The sequence below is a fragment of the Lepidochelys kempii genome, chromosome 1 (assembly GCF_965140285.1).
Source record: "Lepidochelys kempii isolate rLepKem1 chromosome 1, rLepKem1.hap1, whole genome shotgun sequence".
Classification (NCBI taxonomy): domain Eukaryota; kingdom Metazoa; phylum Chordata; order Testudines; family Cheloniidae; genus Lepidochelys; species Lepidochelys kempii.
In genome coordinates, this window is record NC_136380.1 from 266,959,942 (window position 1) to 266,982,931 (window position 22,990).

Here is a 22,990-nt window from a genome sequence, read left to right on the forward strand (position 1 = left end):
CTGTCAGGCCATCCTGAGGAAGTGTGGACCAGCTGAATGAGCAGCATGCCGGAGGTCACATTGTATTAGTTCAGAATCTCTTTAGTAGAAACAGAAGTCACTAGGAATCTTTTGATTAGCAATAAAATTAAATAAATTTAGTTTGAGTTTATTGCCTTTATAGTAGAGAATAATTTATGGTTAAAGAAATGCAAACATTTATTTATCCTTTCATTTTTTTAAAATTCCTATGACGTTATGAGGTTTCTGTTGTAGCTCCTTGGGACATATTTGCTGCTAAATACAGTATAATTACTGCCTGGTGCTCTGAATTAAGATTTTAGGCAAAAAAATCAAGATTATCAGTATGAATGCTGAAACTTGCTGCTTTTTTATCTTTAATTTTAGTCATATTTATAATTTGAGATATGAAATTGTAATAGCCATACCCATGAAAACATTAATGTAGATAATTAAAATGACAGTGTTTCTTCTATGTGTTCATTTATTTTGATGTTTGAAGAGCTAGTTATCTTGGGAGACTGGGTAATAGGACAATCAAGTCTTTCCAACTCTAGATTACTAGTTTGAACCAAACCCAGTTCAGTAGTGACTAAAAGTTGTTGCCATCTGATGACTGATGCTCTCAGTCCAGATCCTGATAAGCAGATGTACAATTAAAACACAGCTGGCACTCTTGTTGCTGCTAATATCAGTAATCAGGCCGAGAATGAAACAGGCATGTTGAGCCTTCCAGGTCAAAATTGAGGTTCATGGGAAGGCACAGGTGTGAAGCCTAAACCGTCACTGCCTATGTTGTACCTGTTCTTTGGGTAAACAGGAGTATTCTCTAGCTTCTGTGGTAATTCAGCACTTTTCATGAGCAAAAATTTCATTTTATGATTATTTACTTTGTATTTGAATAGCAAGGGGTGCAATCTACCACTTTTCTTTATTTTTCAGCTTACAAAATGCACATCTTTTTATAATGAGTGGAGAAACCATTATGCCTAGTATACTTGCCTCTTCCAAGGGATCATAAACCTATAGATGGCTCTAAACTGAGAAGGGAGAACCAAGTTAGATATCTGAATTTGTAATTGTTCTGTGTTGCTATTTTTTAGCATGTGAAATATTTTGGATCAAAAAGCTACAGAAAATTGACTTGCAATGACATTGCTTCATTTTGGACTGATGTCTTATCAAGGTTGTGATGTGGTACATATGAAAAAGGGTGTCTAGACTTTCATTGTTTCTCCACCACTGGCAATTTATAAATGGAAAAAAATATTTTTTTAAAGATATATTCTAGTTCACACAGGAACTAATTCAGGGAAGTCCTATGGACTGTGTTATTCAGCCTTTCCCCTGAGACCATGCCTCATGATGCCAATATTTTGACCCTAAGCTCCTGCAGAGGAGCTTATAGGCCATCAGTTTTCTCATAAAGAGAAATTTTGGCAGTTTTTAATTGCAGCAGATAAGGCTACCCTGTGAGTTTTCATTCTCGGTACTTCTGCTCTGACTTAATTTTGTACTAGGTAGATTTGTGCTTCTAGCCGCAACTAGCATATATTAATGAACTATTAGCAGATTGTAATAGCTTGACATTTTCTAGGACCAGGGATAAGAATCCTCTATTGTGCCACTAATGTTCAGGTGCTAGAACCATGCATAACTATACTAATTGCTGCATGCTGGCAGGTGGTTCTTGTTAGCTCCAATCTGAATATAACAGAATTAGACTGCCTGCCCCTCTAGGGAAAAGGGAACTAAAGGCTGAGCTAGAGAAGTTTCTGTAGAAGAACCCTAGGATTAGAAACAAATCTTGTTAAGTTTTCGTTTTGTTGATTTAAATAATAATGTCAAAGCCCAGGAAGAGGGTAAACTTGAGCTCTGTGTGCGTGTAGACTATATTCAAAGCAGAGTAGGAAGGTTATCTGCTTACCCATCTGTTCGTATGTTAGGTGAATTTGCAATCCCAATGTTCTGCATGCACAGGAATATTGAAGGAGTTCCAAAAATCAGTCCTTTGCATAGTTGTACTAAAAGACTCCTCGCTTAGATCTAAGTGCTCAGGCACCTTTGCCACAGTAGGGTGAAAGCACCTACATACAGACTACTGAGGCTATAGCTACTATCCATCTGCAGGTTAGGCTGCCTTATGAAAGTAATCAGACTTATTATTGGTCATTTAAAGCCGCATAAAGCGTTCCCTAAAACCAGGAAAGCATCACCCGTGGTTCCCTGCCATGCAGCCCTGCTCCAACAGTTGTGTAACATATGACCAAAAGGGAACCCTTCTGGCCTATTGTAATATCCTTCTCTCCCCTTTGCCAATTGGGATTAATGATTATGGCCCCTTAGTATCAGTGTGGGGGGAATTTAGGAGGAGGACAAATCCTAGGATCAACAAGAGATCACTTCTTATCAGATAAGTCCTGGAGACTTACTTGTGCAAAACACTCAAGTGCGTGCATCCATCCCTTTGAAATGAATGGAATACCTTTTTCAAAGATTTGTGCATGAGGTTTGCGCAGAAATTTTCAAAGAAAAGCCACTGTAGTGTATGTCATTCTAGACTAACGTGGTAAATCAGATGAGCAGTAATAGGCCAGCTGGTGGCAGTGTGGTGAATCTGCTGCTGCTGTTCTGACTGGCAACTGATATAGGACAGCCAGGAGGGGAAGGTTCCATGGCAGCTAGGAGGATGACTAGAGGCCTGGAAGAACAAAGATGGAGGTGGCTGCTCAGGGTGACTGAGTTGGAGATTCCAGAGCTGCCTAAGTGAGGTTGGGCCTGTCTCAGTTTAAGAGTAACTAGAGTCCTGTATTTTGTGTGAATAAACCAATTATACCAGACATAACTCCATGACATCAGCTTCTCTCAACAGAAGAAACTGACCTACTGCAAGGCCCCCAAATAAGAAACCTTCTTGCAACATATCCCTTTTAAACATAATTATGTCACTGCTGAATTGCATTTTAGCAAAAATAAATGGTGCACTTTTGTTGCATTTTTGTTCAGATCAGTAGTTTGGCTAAGACCCATACCAGTACCTCTTATTTAAAGCTATTTGATGCGGGAGTCTGTCCGCCTTCATGAAAATCTTCACAGCAATTACTAGCCCTAGGAAGGAGCCTTGCAAGCCATACATTATTTTTTGGATTATTAAAGAAGTTAATTCCCCTCCATAGACTGCAAACTAGTTGCAGCTGTGTGCCTATCCTTAACCTACACAACTTTTTCAGTTTTAACAGGACACAGTCAATTTATATTATGCCCAAAATTTTGCAATTGAACAAGAAATCTTTTACGAAACCTGAGTCAAATTACGTTTCAAAATTATTTTTTTTAACATTCCAATGGAAACAGTTGCTTTTTAGCAAAATACATTGTTTTCTGTATTTGTAATATAAACATTTCAACATTAATAACCTCAAAATGAAATGGGCCATAAACAAAAGTGAAAATTACTTCATTGGGCTAATTGTACTTTAGCATTTTGTGCTGAGTAAGGGGTCTGAGTAGCTACATGGCCTCAAGAAGAGCCATTGCTCCTAGGGTAATCATCTGCTACCGGCCCTCACCGGGAGCAGATTCTTTTCTTCAGATGATCTCTACATATGCTGTGCTACCCTGGCATGTTGAGAGGCTAACCAAAGCTCCACCTCCATTTTTGTACTTTCAGTTTTAATAATATAGAGTATTATACAAATAGGTGAAGGAATGAGTGTTTCCAATATATGGCTTTTAAGATGACATTGTCCCTTTAGTTCTAAATAAGCTTTTAGATCTTTGAGAGTCTTTGATTAATTAAGCTCAGCCTTGCCTGCAGTCACATTTAAGAGCCTTGCCTGTATGAATAAACATCAGGGGGCTGCCTGACCATGCTCAGTGGAATTTATTACCTATTATTACTGGTTTGTTACTTTCTAGACCATCCGTGAGATAGATCTAAATGTTTTGCAAGATATATTGTTGAGTGGAGCAAAAGCTCAGAGCCAGCTATCCAGCTGCTGAAAGGAGTGCACTTCTGTGTTTTAAAAAAGCATTACAATTAATATAGGTAAACCTGTAGAAGCATGTTATCTTCCTAAGCAAAAATTATTCTGTAATTAAGGTGACAAGTATGCAAAACTACTGTTCAGATTTTGGAGAAAAAGTTAGATCTAAGTCACCACACCTTGTCTTGTTTTTGGCTAAATAAATTTTTTAGAAAGAGATGAACTCCAATTATGTGGGGTGAATGTCAAATAATGAAGATGGGGGAAATCATCTAATGTCTGGTGTTAGTTACACTTTGAACTCTACTTTTTCAGCCCAAACAGAGAACATCAATAGTATCTTCTCTGGAATTTCACCGACTAAATCACAGCCACGATTATTTTGAAATCAACTCATCCATTGGATATGCAAGCTTTACTTCCAGTCCTTCAGTCAGTCCAGCTAATTTTTCCATTGGATCAATTGAAGAGAATGAACTTTTAGGTAAGAAAACAAATAAATTTCTTATGAAGCTAGGGAAAGGAGAGACATTGGGTACTAAATCAATTGAGCAAGATATCAGTTTTGTACTTGGAAAGGTTTTCATGAGAAGACAGAATGTAGCTTGGTAATGTTCCATATAATTTTAACAGAGTAGAAATTGGCAATATTTGTACTGAAATATTTTTCCCAACAAAAAAGTGATGCAACATCTACGTTTGACTGGGGAGGGGGAAAGTTTGACTGTGAAAGGGCAAACCTGTGTCTGACAATTTTCATGCAACTCTACAAGTGATCTGACACAATCCTACCACTATGATTAAAATATATTAGCTTTTCCTGGATTTTGGTTTTAATAAGTCTAGATTCTTTTTACATAATTGCATGAAGCATTGATATTATATGTGTGTAAAATACATTTAAGGTTTACAATTTCTGTGTGCATTGGAATAACCTAAAGTTCATATTGTGGAAGCAGGGTAAGGGAAAATAAATTGAATTAGAAATTATAACTTTGCCTCAGTAAAGATGGTGAAGGGAAGGCAAATTTCTTATTTCTACTATTGCAATAGAGTAATACTTTATTCTGTTTTAAATGTACTGTAGAGAGGTTTGTTATATATAATGTTATTCCATAAACACTATCTTTATTTAAAAGGGATTGAGGTTGGTTAAGTGTGAGATCGCCCTCCCTCCCAAAGCAAAACCTAAGAAGCAGGGAAATGCCAATTATAGGATGCTTCTTAACTGTACACCAAAGCCCGCAGAGCACATTTACACTGATAGTGACAGACTCTGTGTTATCACAAGGAACTTCCTTCTGCTTCTAGCTGATAAGAAATCACACTACAGGCAGCACATTAATCTCCCTTGCAAGACCCCAATTATGAGTTCATGCTTCCCCCATAAACACACATCAGTTCTAAATATTTGCTTATGTTCCTCAGGCTGTGATTAAGGTTTCACATTATACTATGAAGACATTTAGAATAGGAGAATGTCGTTAATATAATAGAAAAGATATGAACAAACAATCATTAATAACTTTCTTTATCACAGCCTAATTCATTCAAATGTACATTTGATAGCTGACCATGAGTTGTAATAATATGAAAAGTTTGAAATATAGGAAGCCAGACACTTGTTAGTAAATGGAGTAAAAAAAAATGTTAGATACAGGACATTTATTAAAAGTCCCATTTTTAAATTGGTTTCAATTAACTCATAAACTAAATAATGATTCAGTTGAAAATCCCTAGGGAACTGAATCTTTACTCATGGATTGAGCTGTAAATTACACTATATTTTTCATACAAAACAAAGAGGTTGAATCCTTGCTTTAAGTAAAAAGTTGAACCCATTCTTAATAAGTACAGCTGCTACCCTATCTCGAAAGTATACTTAACATGCAATTGTTTTTGTCTTGCACCTATTCCGACCATATTATATCGAAGTACCTGATACTGACAGTTTAGTTTAACAATATAACTCAAACAGTGTATTGTATTTTAAGTTTTAAAAGACTACCACCACCACCCTGCTTGAGCTCATAGTATAATTTTAAATAATTTCAGACACACATTCTTACATCAGGAACACTTTCAGTTAAACTAAAAATTGTTTTACTTTGTACTGACCAAAAAGAGAACAATACTTGGAAATGTAAATATATTGGGAAAATCTTCCTGATAAATGATCTATATTTCCTATTAATTGGAAGTGCTCATTGTAAAGACCTACTGTAGTTGAGTATTATAGAACTCATTTTTATAAGCTTATTTTGTTTTAGACGTATATCTGCCTCTGCTGATGTACATAATTTTAAGATCTTTTGTGGTTTAAACTGTCTTTCACATGACTAGCTTTTATAGAAGTGCATATCTTAAAAATACATTTTGGTTTAGTTAAGTATATTGGACTGTGGGAATATAACTATAATATAACAAACTGTCTATATTAATAAAAATATACTGAATTCTAAAGGAAAAATGGCATGAGTCAAACAACTCCAACATTTAAAAGCACAACAGTATTTGGAACACTATTAGTTTTGAGGTTGCACATCACCCTATCACTCAAAAGTATCATAACTACTGTAACTGAATGTCCATCATACAATATTACAGGATGCAATATTGATACATTTACATGTCCAATGTTTTGTTATATTTTTCTACTTCAGAACTAATTTAAGAATTTGTTGTTCTCAACTCATAGCAATAGTAAGAAAATGAAATTCTGTCCGTTTCCACCAACAGTTGTAATGGAATGAAAGATTCAGTCAAATGCCACTTTCTGAACATTAATGGCATGTAATTTATGTCTTTGCTAAGGAAACTCATGCTTTGGTGAGTTTACATGAATTGTTAACAGGGCCATTTCGTCACTAACAAACAAAACAATTGCTTTTTATAACTGTAGGTGATGAGCTTTTGACTTAGTGTATGGCACAGTCTGGAATAGTGCAGCCCGAGAAATAACCTTGACGGTCAGCCAGACAAATGTACATTTTATTATAAGGATGCAGGTGTTTTCTCTCACTGTCACACAGTTTATTATACCTGTCTATCAATATCTTTCTATTTCTTGATATATTTAAAAAGAAGCCTTATACACCTACAGACAGGGCTAGATTCAACCTTTGATTGTAAGCAGATATAATACAAAGTGCAGGCCCTCTCACAATGGAAGAGCCCAAAACCTTCCCCCTCAAATGGAAGGGCCTGCAGCTAGCCAGTACAGATGAAGGCCGGCAGAACTGTATGGTGCTGGCGAGGGTCATTAGTAGTATGGGTGACAGAAATCAGTACTGAAAACTAGGTCTGGCAAGAAAACAAGAATTCCATTTAATGAAAATAAATAATAAATCCAATGCCAGAAGGGTCCACTGTGATCATCTAGTCTAACCTGATGTATAAGATTCTGACATTTATTTTCATTATATATTGGAACAAAACTGAGACCTTTTGAATTTTTGTGTAGAAAAAACAGTCAGACTGGCAAGCCCACCCCCAGAATAGCCAGTATCCCAGTGGCTAGGGCACTCACCTGGAAAGTGAGAGACCCCAGTTTAAGTCCCTGCTCTATCTGGCATCCCAGTTGAGTGACTGAAGCACTGCACTGTTGGCTTTTTTTGGCGTTCTCTCTCTCTGTCTCTGACCCGAAATTCTGTCCTGGAACTGAAACCCTTCCTAACTAAATTTTAATTAAAACTGTTACGTTTCCATGAGAAGTTTTTGTTTTTGAATCAGCACTGTCCAACAAAAGAACATTTTGTCAAAAAATTCCCAATCCCAATTTACAGAAAACCTCCAAGCACTCAAATATCATGAGTCAGGTCTCAAACCTCATAACATTGGTTTAAAAATCATAATTTTAAAAAGACATTTGGTTCTTTATATTTGCTCCCTGGCTTTGTTTTAAGGTTTTCTCCACAACCATACAACTACAAACTTAAATTTTAAATAATGAAAGCTAAGATTCTCCTGCATTCTTGTGATTCTGGCAGCTGGGGCTCCAAGAAAAATTCCAAATATCATAAGCATGTGACAAAAGCGGGAGAGTTGGCAACACAGGGATATTCTGATTCAGCTTGTCGCTTGGACAATTTTTGCTCTGTTGGCTACCACAACTGCAATTTACAGCCCTCCTCCCCTGACAAAACCCTAGTGGTAGGCACCAATGGAAACACTTCCTACCTTCCCTTGAGAGTGACTTCTTCTCTCCATGGCACAATAAAGACCCCTCCATCCTTAGCTACTTCCTGGTACCTGTGGGATGAACAGAACCCATGCTGTTGAAACCTCAATACCCCCTTCTAAAAATAACAGATCTTTAACAAAATACTAGTACCTGATTAGCAAGTCATAAAAAGGAAAATATTCCACAGGAAAGTATTCTTTGAGACCCGAATTAACTTTTTCCTAAACCAGAAGGTTTTAGGATAATCAATAACAAGATCCAGCTCCACTTTAAATGCAGCAAACATTTTATAATCGTATATTTTGTTGGTTATTTTTTCCCACTCAAAAATGTCAGTTATTCAGAATAACCAGGGAAAAATCAGACCTCTGTTCTTTTAATAACTCACCCTGCTGCCGTAATTGAAATGCAGATTGTTCTATGGAGATTTGAGGTGAAAGGGGTTGTTGAGGTATAAAAGTTAAATAGATCTTTAATCCTGTGTTTACAGGATTATGGGACCATCATCAGCAGGAATTTATGATGGGTAGATAGACTACATGTGACAGACTTGGTGATTGTTGCTGGCTTCCCCAGCATCTCTTTTTCATCTGACAAATCTGCCTTAATCAAGCACAAGAGTCTATTAAAATCTTCTGAGTACCCTTTCTTTCAGAAAATCTGAAAAAGAATGAATTTGTTGCTGTTAAATTGTCTTTTTTAGACAGATGGAATTTTTTCAAATCGCTGTCTAATACTATACAGAGATAAAAAGAAATGTTAACCATTTTTAACATCATTGGACAAAAGTCTTCTAGCACCAAACAAAGGATGAGAGAGTTAGTCCAGAGAAAATTTTTTAAAAATGGACGCTTTCTGGCAATCATAATTCTCTGTCTTCTCCTCTGAGGATAAGGACAAGCTTACATATTCAATTTTGAAAACATGACCTGTTTTATCAAACCAAGTGCATACATGTATTCATGAATATAGCAAGTCTATTCAAGCTCAGCAGAAAATATTTACTTTAATGGTATTTTTCAGTTATTAGTGTTCATAAATGTTTGCTCCCTGCCACATTACAAATTCATTCTAATGATCAGAAGTTTATTGTGTACAACTGCAATGATGCTAAGCATGTCTTGAGTACTTGAAATTAGACAGAAGAAACATAAAATTAATTTGAGTTGGATAACGAATTTCTGAAAACTTCTTGTTCAGTGCTTTTAACCTGAATTTTAACCTGAGGTCAGGCTTGACAAAGCCCTGGCTGGGATGATTTAATTGGGGATTGGTCCTGCTTTGGACCTCCTCCTGAGGTCCCTTCCAACCTTGATATTCTATGAATACTGTCCTTGCTTTAACTTTGCTTAGGATGTTTGTTTTATGTAGAATAAACTGTAATGTTACAGGTTTATTATAGTCAGTACTTTTCTTTTAATATAGATTATTGTATAGTTTTATTTGCTGTAATAACTAAATTATGTGGAGCTATAGTACTTCTTGCTTACTTATTGTGCTTTCATGATACACTTCCTTTTAACCTGAGAACTGCATGGAGATTTTATGAAGGCTATATTTCTACATTTATCTCCAGTTGTTTTGTTTTTTTAATTTAGATTTATAATACAGACCAAATGACCTTATCCTAAGCCCTAGGCATCTTTGAAAGTTGTTTTAAAAGCACAATTAAACATATAAACAAAATCAGTAACACCCAATGGAACCTTTTAAGTAAGATCTCCTTCCTCAAATACCCCCATAAAAAAAGATTAGCTTGACACATGCCCTGACTATTTGGGCTCTTTTCTACCATTAACATATTTGTAATTGTTTATGCATTCATTAAATGCATTCAAACAATAAAATAAAATATAAAATAAACAGCTGAACCATTCCTCATCCCAGATGGAATCGGAATATTTTTGAAGTTAATGAACATACAAAGTCCTTAACCAAAATCTCCCTACTAGATGAGGAAAAAGAGGGAAAGGCACAGTCTAGCCCATATATTAGAGAAAGTGGGGTGCCTTTGAATGTTTGTGACAGTAATATTTAAAGGGAAATTCATAATTTTAATTGTTTATTATTGCCTTCAGATCCTCCAATTCGGTAAGAACATCTTTTTGGCAAAGCAGGATATTATTACTTTTAAGGTCAATATTAAATCTAATTTTACAAAGAAGAACATCAGGCAAAGCTCAATCTAGTAAGATACTGCAAGATCCCTGAAGAAAATCTAATAGAAGGTCTGGGCTCATAAGTGAATAAAGCATAGCTCATTTGGAACTGCAAGATTCATTTGTCTCCTAAGCAATATATTAAGCCTTTGCAGGAGTTTTTTGCAGTATTATTATTTTGCAGTAGGTTTTAATTAAAAAGATACTTCCTTTAGGTCTGTAAGTCCCGTATTTTTGAGTGTCAAAAGAATCTTCAGTGTCTTTTGGGTGACACATTGATATTTGTCTCCCACATAAAGTATATAATAATTTATTACCTAGGTCTTCTAGTAAAACCCATAAGGTGAAATCCTTCTGTCAATGCCTTCTATTCTTATCTTTGACTTAAATGAAGTCTGCAGTGAGCTGAACTGTGTAACAGTTGCTCATGATTCCTCTGCACTGAGTATACCTGTGACCAGATCCATACATTTGTTCTGATTGTTAAACCAGTATTAAAACAGGTTGGTTTACAGCAGGCATATTCAAGCACTATCATTCTGTGTTTCTAATATGTTTATCGTAGTTAGGGATGGGTGTGTAGATAAAACAAAAACTGGTATGAACATTTGACATTGTCCCAAATCAAACTCCTGAACCTTGCCTTGCACATTTCTTTGACCTTGCCTCTTCTAGCATAAACCATAGCTCTGTATGTGTGTATTATATAAATAAAATCCAAAACAAAACACTCCACTGCACACATTTCTACCCTGGGGAGAGTATTAGAGAATAAACCACATATGACAGATGGTGGCCACATAGAATCACAGAAATGTAGGGCTGGGTGGGCCTAAAGACGTCATCAAGTCCAGTCTCCCACGCTGTGGCAGGACCAAGTAAATGTAGCCCATCCCTGACAGCTGTTTGTCCAACTTGTTTTTAAAAACCTCCAATGATAGAGATTCCACAACTGCCCTTCGAAGCCTATTCCAGCACTTAACTATTCGTATAATTAGAAAGCTTTTTCCAATATCTAACCTAAATCTTCCTTGCTGCAGATTAGGCCCATAACTTCTTGTCCTATCTTCAGTGGATGTGGAGAACAACTGATCACTGCCTTCTTTATAACAGCCCTTAACATATTTGAAGACTGTTATCAGGGCGTCCCTCAGTCTTCTTTTCTCAGGAGTAAACATGTCAAGCTTTTTTATCTTTCACATTCCTCAATGTACTGCTGGAAGATACTCAGATACCATAGTTAGGAGGGCAATAAAAGAACCTATATATATATAGACACAATTATTATTATAAGACTAACAAGCAAGTACTTCAGTTGTATATGTAACTGTAATGCATAAGTTCTACAATGAAGAAAAGAATAAGAGAATTGAGTTCAAACCTAAACTTGAGTCAATTGTTAATCATTTCCATATTCCAAGTAGCTACGTACAATACTCAAATTTCTCCCTATTGTCCCAGTCAGCTCTCCACTTGCTGCTCTTCTTGTCAAGCTGGAAGTAAAATAACCCTGTAACTAGGCTGTCATGGAGTGGGAGCACTGCAGAGACAGATCACTCGGTCCACAGGCAGCTAGCTAGCCTGCCTTGCATTGTTCTGTTACAATCCCTATGGCTATTTAGGGGAAGAAGATTGACCAAGCCTAATGAGGGAGCCTCATCTAAGTTTCCTCAGCCAGAAGAGTTGTCAATGTGAAGTGAGGGCCTCAAGAGTGAAAGCTGCAAAACAATTAGGTGGGGTTTTTTTTCAATTATTAATAAGTGTAAAGGCATAAAAGAGCCTCAGAGAGAAAAATAACCTTTTAGTAAACAATCTCAATTTCTCCACTATTGGTATGAGTAGATCAGATTTCCCTCTCCTCTTGTCTGTTGTGAATACTTTTGAACAACCTTTCATTATTAGCTAGAATATTCAATGGAATTTATATTCAATATATATTTTTCTCTAATTATCCTGCCTACTTATCCTTATTTTGATAGATTTTCTGATTCTTCCCATTGCCAGATTGTTTATAACTTTTTAAAAAGCTTTCTGCTTATCAGTTATGTTTGTGTGGCATATGTGAGATGACTGGAGCAGAAAGAACTGGCAAAAACCTGTCTTTTTTTGTCTTTTTTTTTTAAATAAAAAACCCACAAAATTTCAGTTGTCTTTCTGAGTTATTCTATTGACCACCTGAAAAAAATCACATCCATCTATCTTTACACAGACCAACCAGTACTGAAACATGTTACTTTCAGTTCCCTTTTCCCCTTAGTCCTTTTGTAGAGGAGGGAAAATCTTTCCTGTTCTTTCTCCCTAGTCTCTGTACTCCCAACTCTGCTACACTGTTCTTATCATCTTAATGACCATTCACTGGAATCCTTCCAAGGGTAATGAATGTGACTGAGGACTTTCATTTTTTTTATTGGTACATGAGTGAACCCCAAGGGAGGAAACAATTTTTTTTAATGAACCTAAATAAGTGAACCAGAAGCTTAGATTTTCTTTTTAAAGGCCAGCGAGCGTTAGAGTTCAAAATTAAGTCAAACAGCTCACTACAACATCTGTGCTTAATATAATGTGGGATATCAGGGAAAACTGTATAGTACTTTTCCTGTACCAGCTTAATTCTTTTTTGAAGCACAGACAGACTTCTGTCTTTTCAGGACTTTTCAGAAAACATTACGAAGTCAAGGCTAAGGTTCTCTTTTGAGTGACTGTCAAAATATATATATTCCATTTATGGTATGCATGCACCTGAGATCAGTCTTTTGGCCAACAGTGTCCATTGTGGCTATGCATGTGTTCTGAGTGTTTTCATGCCCCTCACGGAGAACATAAAAGGTGACTTAGCACTTCTAGTTTCAAGATGGAGCTGCTTGCTGGCCATTCTTTATGTAGTGCTGTCTCTTGTGTTTCTTGTGTATAGTCCACCCCAGTTAGTAGTTAGTGTAAGAGATATTTAGGTTAGTTATTTGTCCATTGGTAAAACTTTTTAATAGGTTTCCTTTTGAAAAACAAGAAGAAATATATATGAGACCTGTTCTGTGACTGTTGCATTTCTTAATTTATTTAAGATATGAACCAGCATACTCTGGCATGCTAATAAATCTAGCTCCAACTGTAAGAGCCATTCCCATTGAAAATTTCTGCAGACAACTACGAAACGCAGGCCAGCCATGCTAGTTTTCCATGACAGGGAATATTGCTTCTTGACCCCCAAATAAAGAAATCAGTGCTATCCAGTACTTCTGAGCTCAGATCTTATATGTATTCTTCTTGGGCATCACCCATTGTGACCTATATATAAGCCTATGAGAGAGGTCCATCTGGTTGCTAGCCTTTTTTTTTCTCCTGTTACCGGCTTGCATACTCCTCACAGGCCTGAATCGGCAGGAGAAGAGAGAGTGGTTTCCTTTTGACCAGGAAAATTTTATATTTGTTATTTTTTGATACCAAGGTGTAGGGATCGCGAATCCTAAATCCCACAGATTGAAATATTGAACCTCATGAAAGGCTGCTATGCTTATTAATGATGGGGACACAAGATGCTCATTTACTTTGGGAAATTATACATCCCTGGTAAAACGTGTGATATGTGTGTCCTTTTCAAAAAGGATGTTGAAATCAAGGGAAGTCCACCTTCAAATGTTTTTAATGGACAGATTATTGAGACTGGCATCAGATCCTGGCGTGTCTCACTGCTTGTGTGTGGCATGCCCATCTGCGGGAGTGCTCCTATCAGCACAAGGTCTACCAGCTCCCAAGCCTCATCAGTCAAAACTTTAGCTCCAAGCTTGAGAAAGTCCAATAAGAAACTTTCTGCCAAAAAGGCACATAGCTTGGAGAACGTTAGAGGTAGATCCCCAGCAATTATGTTCTTTGATAGGATGGCTTCCCCATACCATTTGAGATCTAAGGAGACTTTGCAGTTCAGCGTGATTACCATTGAAGATCTCAGTACTGAGGCTTCAGCAGTGAAACAATATATGCAAACTATGGCTGCACTGGTACTGACTCATACTGTCACCTCTGCTTAACTCTCAAAACCATCAACCTCCAGTATAGTTTCCTTGGGACTCCTTGGGACTGCTACTCTGATACCAATTATATCAGTACCGATAATAACAGCATTGCTGACCCTTCAGCTCCACTTTTTGCCCCGCTGCACTGTACAGTACTGACAACATCCATGGTACAAGGGGACCTGCAGGTCAGGCAAGAGCATGAGTTCCCATTGATTTCTTCAACTCTAACATCAGTGGTGTCAAGACCATCTTCATCTATGGTACCAAGTATGTTTACAACTGTGTTTCAGCGATTGACACCTTGCTCTACTGCTAGACCTAGAATGCTTCTTTTCATCATTGTCTTTGTCATCATCTGAAAACAGTATGAGATACTCTCATATATGCTCTTTCAAGGGACACTCTGATTTCTGATACTTTAGAATACTTACTCAAGCTTAAACTTCTCAGTCTTTTGATTTAGTTGTGGTTTACCTTGTGGCCATCTATGTGCCTATATATGCTGAATTAGAATAATTAAAATTTTGCTGTGCTTTTGCTTTGATAGAATTTATAAATTCAGTATTAAATTTTGAATGTGACTCTAAACTTGAGTCAAGTCTGATTATATTTATTCAAGTACTGATGTGCATTAGATTCCCTAATGTAACTTCCAGACCATTGACATGTTTGGTCCTATTAATTTCTAGTTGAATCTTATTTTTTCTATGTTCGCTATAATTTTACATTATCACTTTTTTGATGGAAATACTAAAAGGAGTCAGAAATTTGAGTGTAGCCATAGGTTTTTCTTAGATTTAAACCTGTAAATCTTTGTTGTCTTTATGTTCTGTAACATATATCAGGTGATATCAAGTGCTTTATTTTCTGAAAATATGTAAAACCAATTTGATGTGTGTTATGATGAGACCCAAAATTTGCAACACCTCTCCAAGATCTATGTGAAAAGTGCCTCCCATGCTTTGCATTGATCTCACATGCTCTAATTGTAAAATGATTGGTCCGTCTCATCTTGGGACTTCACAATGGGTTCTGCAAGGCCGGGATCCATACAGTGGGTGTGGGCAGAGACTGAGTAGGCCAAGTCTTGAGGAGAGGAAACATCGCCTCCCCACCAGACCCACAGAGATTCCCAAGGAAAGGTAATACTCTCTGGGCTATATTGCTTTTTCATGCCCCCGCTGCCCCTCCACAGGGGGGAATCCTTTAAAAGGTGGCCTTTGCCATTTGTGGATACCCCACACCTGTGAGTCACTCTACAAGGAGGCAAACATCCTCCACAAAATGGAAGAACACAGGGAAAACACCACAAACTCTTCCAGGTTTTATGGTGGGAAGGAGAAACTGTGGCCTTTGCTTTGGAAGGATCCACACAACTCTCCTGCCAACCCACATGGGATTATATTTCCAAAGTGCGGGTGGAGAAAATAGAAAAAGAAAAATGGAAGCAGCTAGCCCCAAGAAGGATTGTTATGTGTTTTCTTTCCTTATCTTTAAAAACCAACATGAAAACTTAAAATAATTGGATGCCCCAGTTAAAGTTTCCCTTAATCAGCTTTAATTTGTGTGACTAGCATCTGGAAGATTGTGACAGCAACTGATGTTTATTGGGGTCATTTTTCATAGTCATAGTATTTTAATTTATCCACTGCATTGGGCACAAGCACTGTTTTCTTTTGCACCATGAATTGGTTTTCCCTTTCCAACTATTTTTTCTTGAGCAACCCTCAATATTGTAACCACTGAAATATAAATTCTTTTTTCTATTACTGTTGGTGTTCTCTTGTGCTACTTCTGCAGATCTCACAGTGTTGATTTGTGACTGTTCAGTACTTGGAGACTTACTGAAAATGAGAGCAGTGAAACTAAGAGACTTACAGTACTGCTAAAGTATTCATGTAGTGTTATTAATTTGTATTGCAGCAATGCACAAAGACCCCAGTTAGGATTAGCAGCCCCATCATGCGTAGGCATTGAACAAACACAGAGGGAGATATTATTCCTACCCCAAAGATTTAATTTTGGAGACAACATTTTTTGAAAGGGTAATTCTAATCTTGGCAGGAAGATCCAGAGTTTTTCTTCATCCTTGTTCCCCAAATTGTACACTGCCAACAATAGAAGATAATAAGAATGTGGTATTGTTTTTGTATGATCATAGATAGAATGTGCAGAGGCATACCATCCATTCCCATTAATTAAAGAACAATTTGCATTACTTACTAGTGGAGGTGGTCTTTCAATGAACTTGGGGTTCATTGAGTAACAAAGTAGTGAATGAGAAAGTAATAAAACAAACTGGAGAGTTACTGTGGTGAACTGCTGCACACAGCCATGCCCTGTTCCCAGCCCCTGCCTCCAGAGTACATCTCCAAATTATCGCACTCACAACACTGTCCCTTATGAGGGAGCATCTCCAAATCACAATCTTTCTTAAACGTATCTCTATAGTCTTCTTGAAATAGATCATATATTTTGCCATGTTGAGAACATGATTTCTCCCTGAAGGCAGCTCTTCTGCCTATTAGGCACTGGCACCCACATACACTCCCACTGAAGACAGTGTGGCTTTGGGTGGGTGAATGGGCATCTACCCTCACAAAACAGCTTCAAGATTGTGTATCCTCTTGATTAAATTGAAATCTGTTTTGGAAAATTCCATCAACCAGATCTGTATGGAAAGCTAATACATTGTCCCATTTTGATTATCACCATAATTATTTAACTAAGAGTCTGGTTTAGCTTAAATTCAGTTAAATTGAATAAATTGTGGTTCAGTAAATTTGAGAGTTATGACTAATTTGAGTATAGGAAAGTCTGTTTTAAGGCTTAACAGTCTTAACAGATTGAGATATTCTTGCTGGCTCCTTGGGCAAAAAAACACACACACACTCTCTCATTTAAAATATATGTATTAGACCTGTCTTGTTACTGTTGCACTTCTTAATTCATTTAAAATATAAGCATTAATAAATCATCCAAGAATAAAGTGGATAGATCGATCACTGTTTCAGAATAAAACAGTTATACAGTGCATTTTCTGAGACCTGCTAATGCTCAAAATAATTAAATGTACAATGTCAATTTCTTTTGATATTTAGTCTTCAGATCTCTAAACTGTATACTGCTTTTGATAAATTGACTTCCATCTAGAAAAATATTGTCATATATGGGAGAAAAGTATAACTGTTATCCTAATTCTTAGTAATTACTTTACTAAAGCCATTAGCATCCAAGGCTGGCTTCCTAATGGATTCTGCTTATCACTTGCCTTTCTGGTTATTAAATGTTTGTGTCTAAAAGGAACAACAAGGGAATAGATACCAACTTTGCTTCACTTGGAGGCATATTAAAAAAATTGATCAGCAAATCACCTAGTACTCTTCACAGCAAAACCACATTGGTGGGAGTGAGTTAATTTCTGTTGTACTATATGGTGAGTAATAAGCTTCTTCCAGTGAGCATACTTCTCTTTTATTCTTCCTGTCAGCTACACTAAATGATACATGGTTGTGAAGTGCCACTCCAGGTTTATGCAACCCACACAAATAAATACACTGAACACAGGTGTTTGGATTTAAGGTCACTGGCTGCAATACTTTTTCAAAATAACTCCTTTAAAGCAAATTGTTAAAACAGTAAATAATATCCAGCTTTGTCACAGCCAGCAAGGGTGGTGGTACCCAGTGATGAGCTGCCAAAATCTTAAGAACGGGTTTCCTCCTCACCCCACGAGGGGGTCGTTGCCCATGCCCGCCCCTCCAGGACTCCTGCCTCATCCAACCCCCCCCCCCCCCGCGTTCCTTGATGCCCTTCCCAACCCCATCCACCCCCCCTCCCCTGTCCCCTGACTGCCCCCAGAACCGGGCAGGAGGGTCTCATGGGCCACCGTAGTGGGCGCCCACCCCACCCCTAAGAGCCAGAGGCACCTGCTGGGGGATGAGGTGGGGAGTCCCGGAGGTGCTTACCTGGGGCAGCTCCCAGGAAGCATCCGGCAGGTCCCTCTGGCTCCTAGGGGCGGGGGAGCATAGCTGGGGGGGAGCAGGGGAAGCCACTTTTGGCCTATGGTGCCATTTTTGGCCAGTTAAATTTAGAAGCCCTTTTAGAACCGGTTGTCCCTGGCGGAACAACTGGTTCTAAAAGGGCTTCTAAATTTAACAACCGGTTCTAGTGAACTGGTGGGAACTGGCTCCAGCTCACCACTGTTGGTACCCCTATTTCCCTGCCTTTTATGTGGAGAAAAATGGGCATGTTAAGGGGGGGAGTTCTCAATCCTGTGCCACCACTGTCATTCCCAGTTTGAGGCTGGCTTTGTTGTGCTGGGCTAACTTCTGTCATATACTGCAACGTGGACACTGCTTTTTAAGTTGTGACCAAACATGAACAAACCACTTACCTATGCCTAGTCAGTAACATATCCGAAACAATCACTCCATTCAACATATGAACCAGCATTCTCTCACATGCTAATAAATCTAGCTACATCTGTAAGAGCTATTCCCACTGAAAATTTCCTCAGACAGCTACCAAACTCCGCCCAGCCATGCCAGTTTTCCATGACAAAATATTGCTTCCTGACCCCAAATAAAGTGATCAGTGCTATCCAGTACTTCTGAGCAAAGATCTTAAATGCTGGATATTAGCCATTTTAAACCCTGCTTGGGTGGTACCCATTGTGACCTGTAGACAGGCACATGAGGGAGATCCATAATGTCCCTCCACTACCTGCTGGACTTTTATTTCTCTCCTCTCACAAGGTGCCAGGTATCTGTTGCCAGCTCACAAACTCCTGCCAGGCCTGTGCCAGCCAGGAGAAGAGGGACAACAAAAGAGAAATAGATAGATGCCAAGACACAAAGCACTGAAATATCTGGTTTCTGGAGACCTGGAAAAGCCCTTCAGTCTCTGTAAATTATCAGGCAGACTTCTAAAAGTTGGTAAAAATCCACTTGATTTTCATAGAGCAACCTGGGCAAAATACCATCCTTTGTTTTTGTTGTAGTTTAGTTTTGTGTCACCCTTAAGGAGTGATGCAAGTGAATGCTGAGCATTGAAAACAATCTTTGTTTTACTGTATAAAACAATCACCAAATTATTAGGGCTTGGTTGACCCCAGCTTAGCCCTCCCCTACCCAGTGGTAAGAGGATCATGGCCAAAGTGAGCTGTACAATAACAATCCCTGAAGGTAAAATGGCTTCTAAGGTGTCATTACGAGTCAGTGAAACTTACAGCATCTTCTAACTGCTATCCATGGACAGAGAAAAGAGGCATTATTAACCTATTTTACACATGGGAAAGATCCTCAAATGTATTTAGGCCCCTAGCTTTAATGGAAGTTAGGATCCTAAATATTTTAGAGGATCTGGGCCAGAGAGATTATTCCTCTCAACCGTGGGCAAGTCACTTAATGGACTAGAGATCTCCTGAGTCCCAATCCAGCGCCGTAACCCAAGACAATCTTTCAGGAAATGCTGAACTGTTATATTGTGTCTTCTTTTATTCATCAAAATTCTTCCATGTTCTGCAGTATATCACAGAGATTTCAATATCACCAATAGCAACAGTAGCCTAGGGGAAACAATTTTCCTTTTCAGCAGTGAAAGCACACCATTGTCACAAAAGCTGTGCTACATCAGTATTAGAACAATAGCATTTTGCCATCGGTCATCGCTGGAATCTTGACCAGGTGTGCTCTATTACTGCACATTTAAGCTCTTTAGATTTTAGAGGGCATTTCTGTAAATTGAACAAAGTCACATATACTGGACTATGGTACACTATCACTTCTTACTCTATGGATGATCATGGGTTATATTAATACCTATTTCAACTATAAAAATACTCAGTGTAATTGCCTCTGGAAGTATTGTAAAATAATTTCCTTTCTTCACCTTATGGGATTTAAATAAGTCAGAGCTGGATATGCCCTGAATCATTTTTGAGATTTTCAGTATAGTTAAGCCTTGTGTTGAGATTTTTCTCTGTATTGCTTTTATTATAATGGTTAATGGAAAACTACTAGATTTGACTTTTATGGGAGTCGTGCTTCCCTCCAAAGATGGAATTTGGTTCATGGCTCTTTGTCAGAGCTAGCTAGCTATTCACTTTCATGTGCTGGTGCAGGTATGTAAAGGGATCAATCATGTACTTAGTCCTGGGCACAGTTATTACAAGTAGTCCCATTGCAACAAATGAGACTACTCAAGTAATAAGCGCTGCATTCTGGACTGTTAGTCAGCTGGTGAAGTCAATGTAGCTATATGACAATTTACACCAGTTGAGGATCTGCTCCTTACTGTTTGCAGGGTCAGGCTCCAACTCATTCTAATTCAGATTACAGATCTTGTTGAGTTTGGTTTTTAACCCCCGAACATATTGAAATTAAAAATAAATACTGAGCTCTTGGGAAAATATATAGAAAACAGTGAATGGACAGTTGGAACCATACCTCTCAAATGTCACTCATTTTAGTCCCAAAACTACCTATGTTCAGTACATATCTGATACCCCTCAAGAATCATGAGAGGTTATACAAAGAATTATTTGCTCTAAAGGAATGAACACTACACACTAAAGTTTCCTCAATGAATAATTTTTTGTGTTTCTCATTTTCGTTCTTTGTCATCCATTACAGCCTTCGTTTTAATCTTGGTGTTTTGAGAGCTATGGTTGGAACACAATGAGAATACTTCAGGGGTTCTCAAACTTTTTCTTTCTGAGCCTCCCCCAGCATGCTATAAAACCTCCATGGCCCAGCTGTACCACAACAACGTTTTTTCTGCATATAAAAGCCCGGGCCGGCGTTAGGGGGGTAGCAAGTAGGGCAATTGTCCAGGGCCCCACACCACAGTGAGCCCTGCAAAGCTAAGTTGCTTGGGCTTCAGCTTCACTCGGGGCCCTGGGTTGCAGTCCTGCGTGATAGAGCTTTGACTTTCTGCCCTGGGCCCAGCAAGTTTAATGCCAGTCATGCTTCGTGGACCCCCTGAAACCTACTCATGGCCCCCCAGGGGTCCCCAGCCCCCTGGTTGAGAACCACTGCTCAACTTCATAGAATATCATAGAATCATAGAATATCAGGGTTGGAAGGGACCCCAGAAGGTCATCTAGTCCAACCCCCTGCTCGAAGCAGGACCAATTCCCAGTTAAATCATCCCAGCCAGGGCTTTGTCAAGCCTGACCTTAAAAACCTCTAAGGAAGGAGATTCTACCACCTCCCTAGGTAACGCATTCCAGTGTTTCACCACCCTCTTAGTGAAAAAGTTTTTCCTAATATCCAATCTAAACCTCCCCCACTGCAACTTGAGACCATTACTCCTCGTTCTGTCATCTGCTACCATTGAGAACAGTCTAGAGCCATCCTCTTTGGAACCCCCTTTCAGGTAGTTGAAAGCAGCTATCAAATCCCCCCTCATTCTTCTCTTCTGCAGGCTAAACAATCCCAGCTCCCTCAGCCTCTCCTCATAACTCATGTGTTCCAGTCCCCTAATCATTTTTGTTGCCCTTCGCTGGACTCTCCCCAATTTATCCACATCCTTCTTGAAGTGTGGGGCCCAAAACTGGACACAGTACTCCAGATGAGGCCTCACCAATGTCGAATAGAGGGGAACGATCACGTCCCTCGATCTGCTCGCTATGCCCCTACTTATACATCCCAAAATGCCATTGGCCTTCTTGGCAACAAGGGCACACTGCTGACTCATATCCAGCTTCTCGTCCACTGTCACCCCTAGGTCCTTTTCCGCAGAACTGCTGTCTAGCCATTCGGTCCCTAGTCTGTAGCTGTGCATTGGGTTCTTCCGTCCCAAGTGCAGGACCCTGCACTTATCCTTATTGAACCTCATCAGATTTCTTTTGGCCCAATCCTCCAATTTGTCTAGGTCGTTCTGTATCCTATCCCTCCCCTCCAGCGTATCTACCACTCCTCCCAGTTTAGTATCATCAACTTGATCCAATGTTTCTCTTAAGTATCCCTCCTGAATATTATTGTACTGTTTCTGACAAATTTTTGAATTCTTTTATTTTTCATGTTCAATTTTATGTATCATAAGGCAGTGGAAATCAGAAAAGGTCCCTATGGTACTTGAATGGATTTCAGAAACTTCATTCAATGCGACCTCTGATGGACTGGTTTGTAGACTGAAAACTCTTAATGAAATATCTCAAAAAAACTTTGATTAGATACAATGCTCTACAACAGACTGTTCCTTGAAGGCAATAGGACTCCTTATGGGTGGATAGAACCAACTATCCAGATACTTTAGATATGGACCTATGTTTGTGCTATTTATATTTTTAAGTCCTGGTAAATGTAACAGAATCTCTGATACAACCTGTTCATTCTATTAAATTAAAAAAATATTTAAAATTCTGATTAGTAGTCAAAACATATTTACTCTTTAGGGTAAAGCCCATTGAAGTCTATGGGAAGACTTCTACTGAGATGTAGTGGGCTTTGGATTGGATCAGGCCTAGCACAATAAAATTACATGGGTGCTAGTTTCTTTATCACGTCAATTTTTTTTCAGTAAAAAATACTAGAGCCAAATGTATGCATTCAAAAATACTGGAGACACAATTCTAAACCAGACTGATATATGAATACATGTTTGAACAGTTATTTAAAATTGGGCTTTGTTGGACTGGAACACTTA

The 22,990-nt window shown here is 38.3% G+C and overlaps 1 protein-coding gene across 10 annotated transcripts in view; it reads left to right on the plus strand.

Moving 5' to 3' along the window:
• Positions 1–22,990, plus strand: part of ANKS1B (ankyrin repeat and sterile alpha motif domain containing 1B) — a 747,009-nt gene that overhangs the window by 273,853 nt on the left and 450,166 nt on the right. For all 10 annotated transcript variants that reach the window (XM_073327424.2, XM_073327427.2, XM_073327426.2 and 7 more), the window contains one exon: positions 4,302–4,470. In XM_073327424.2, coding sequence (XP_073183525.1) covers positions 4,302–4,470 — 169 coding nt within the window. The remainder of the gene's footprint in view (positions 1–4,301; positions 4,471–22,990) is intronic.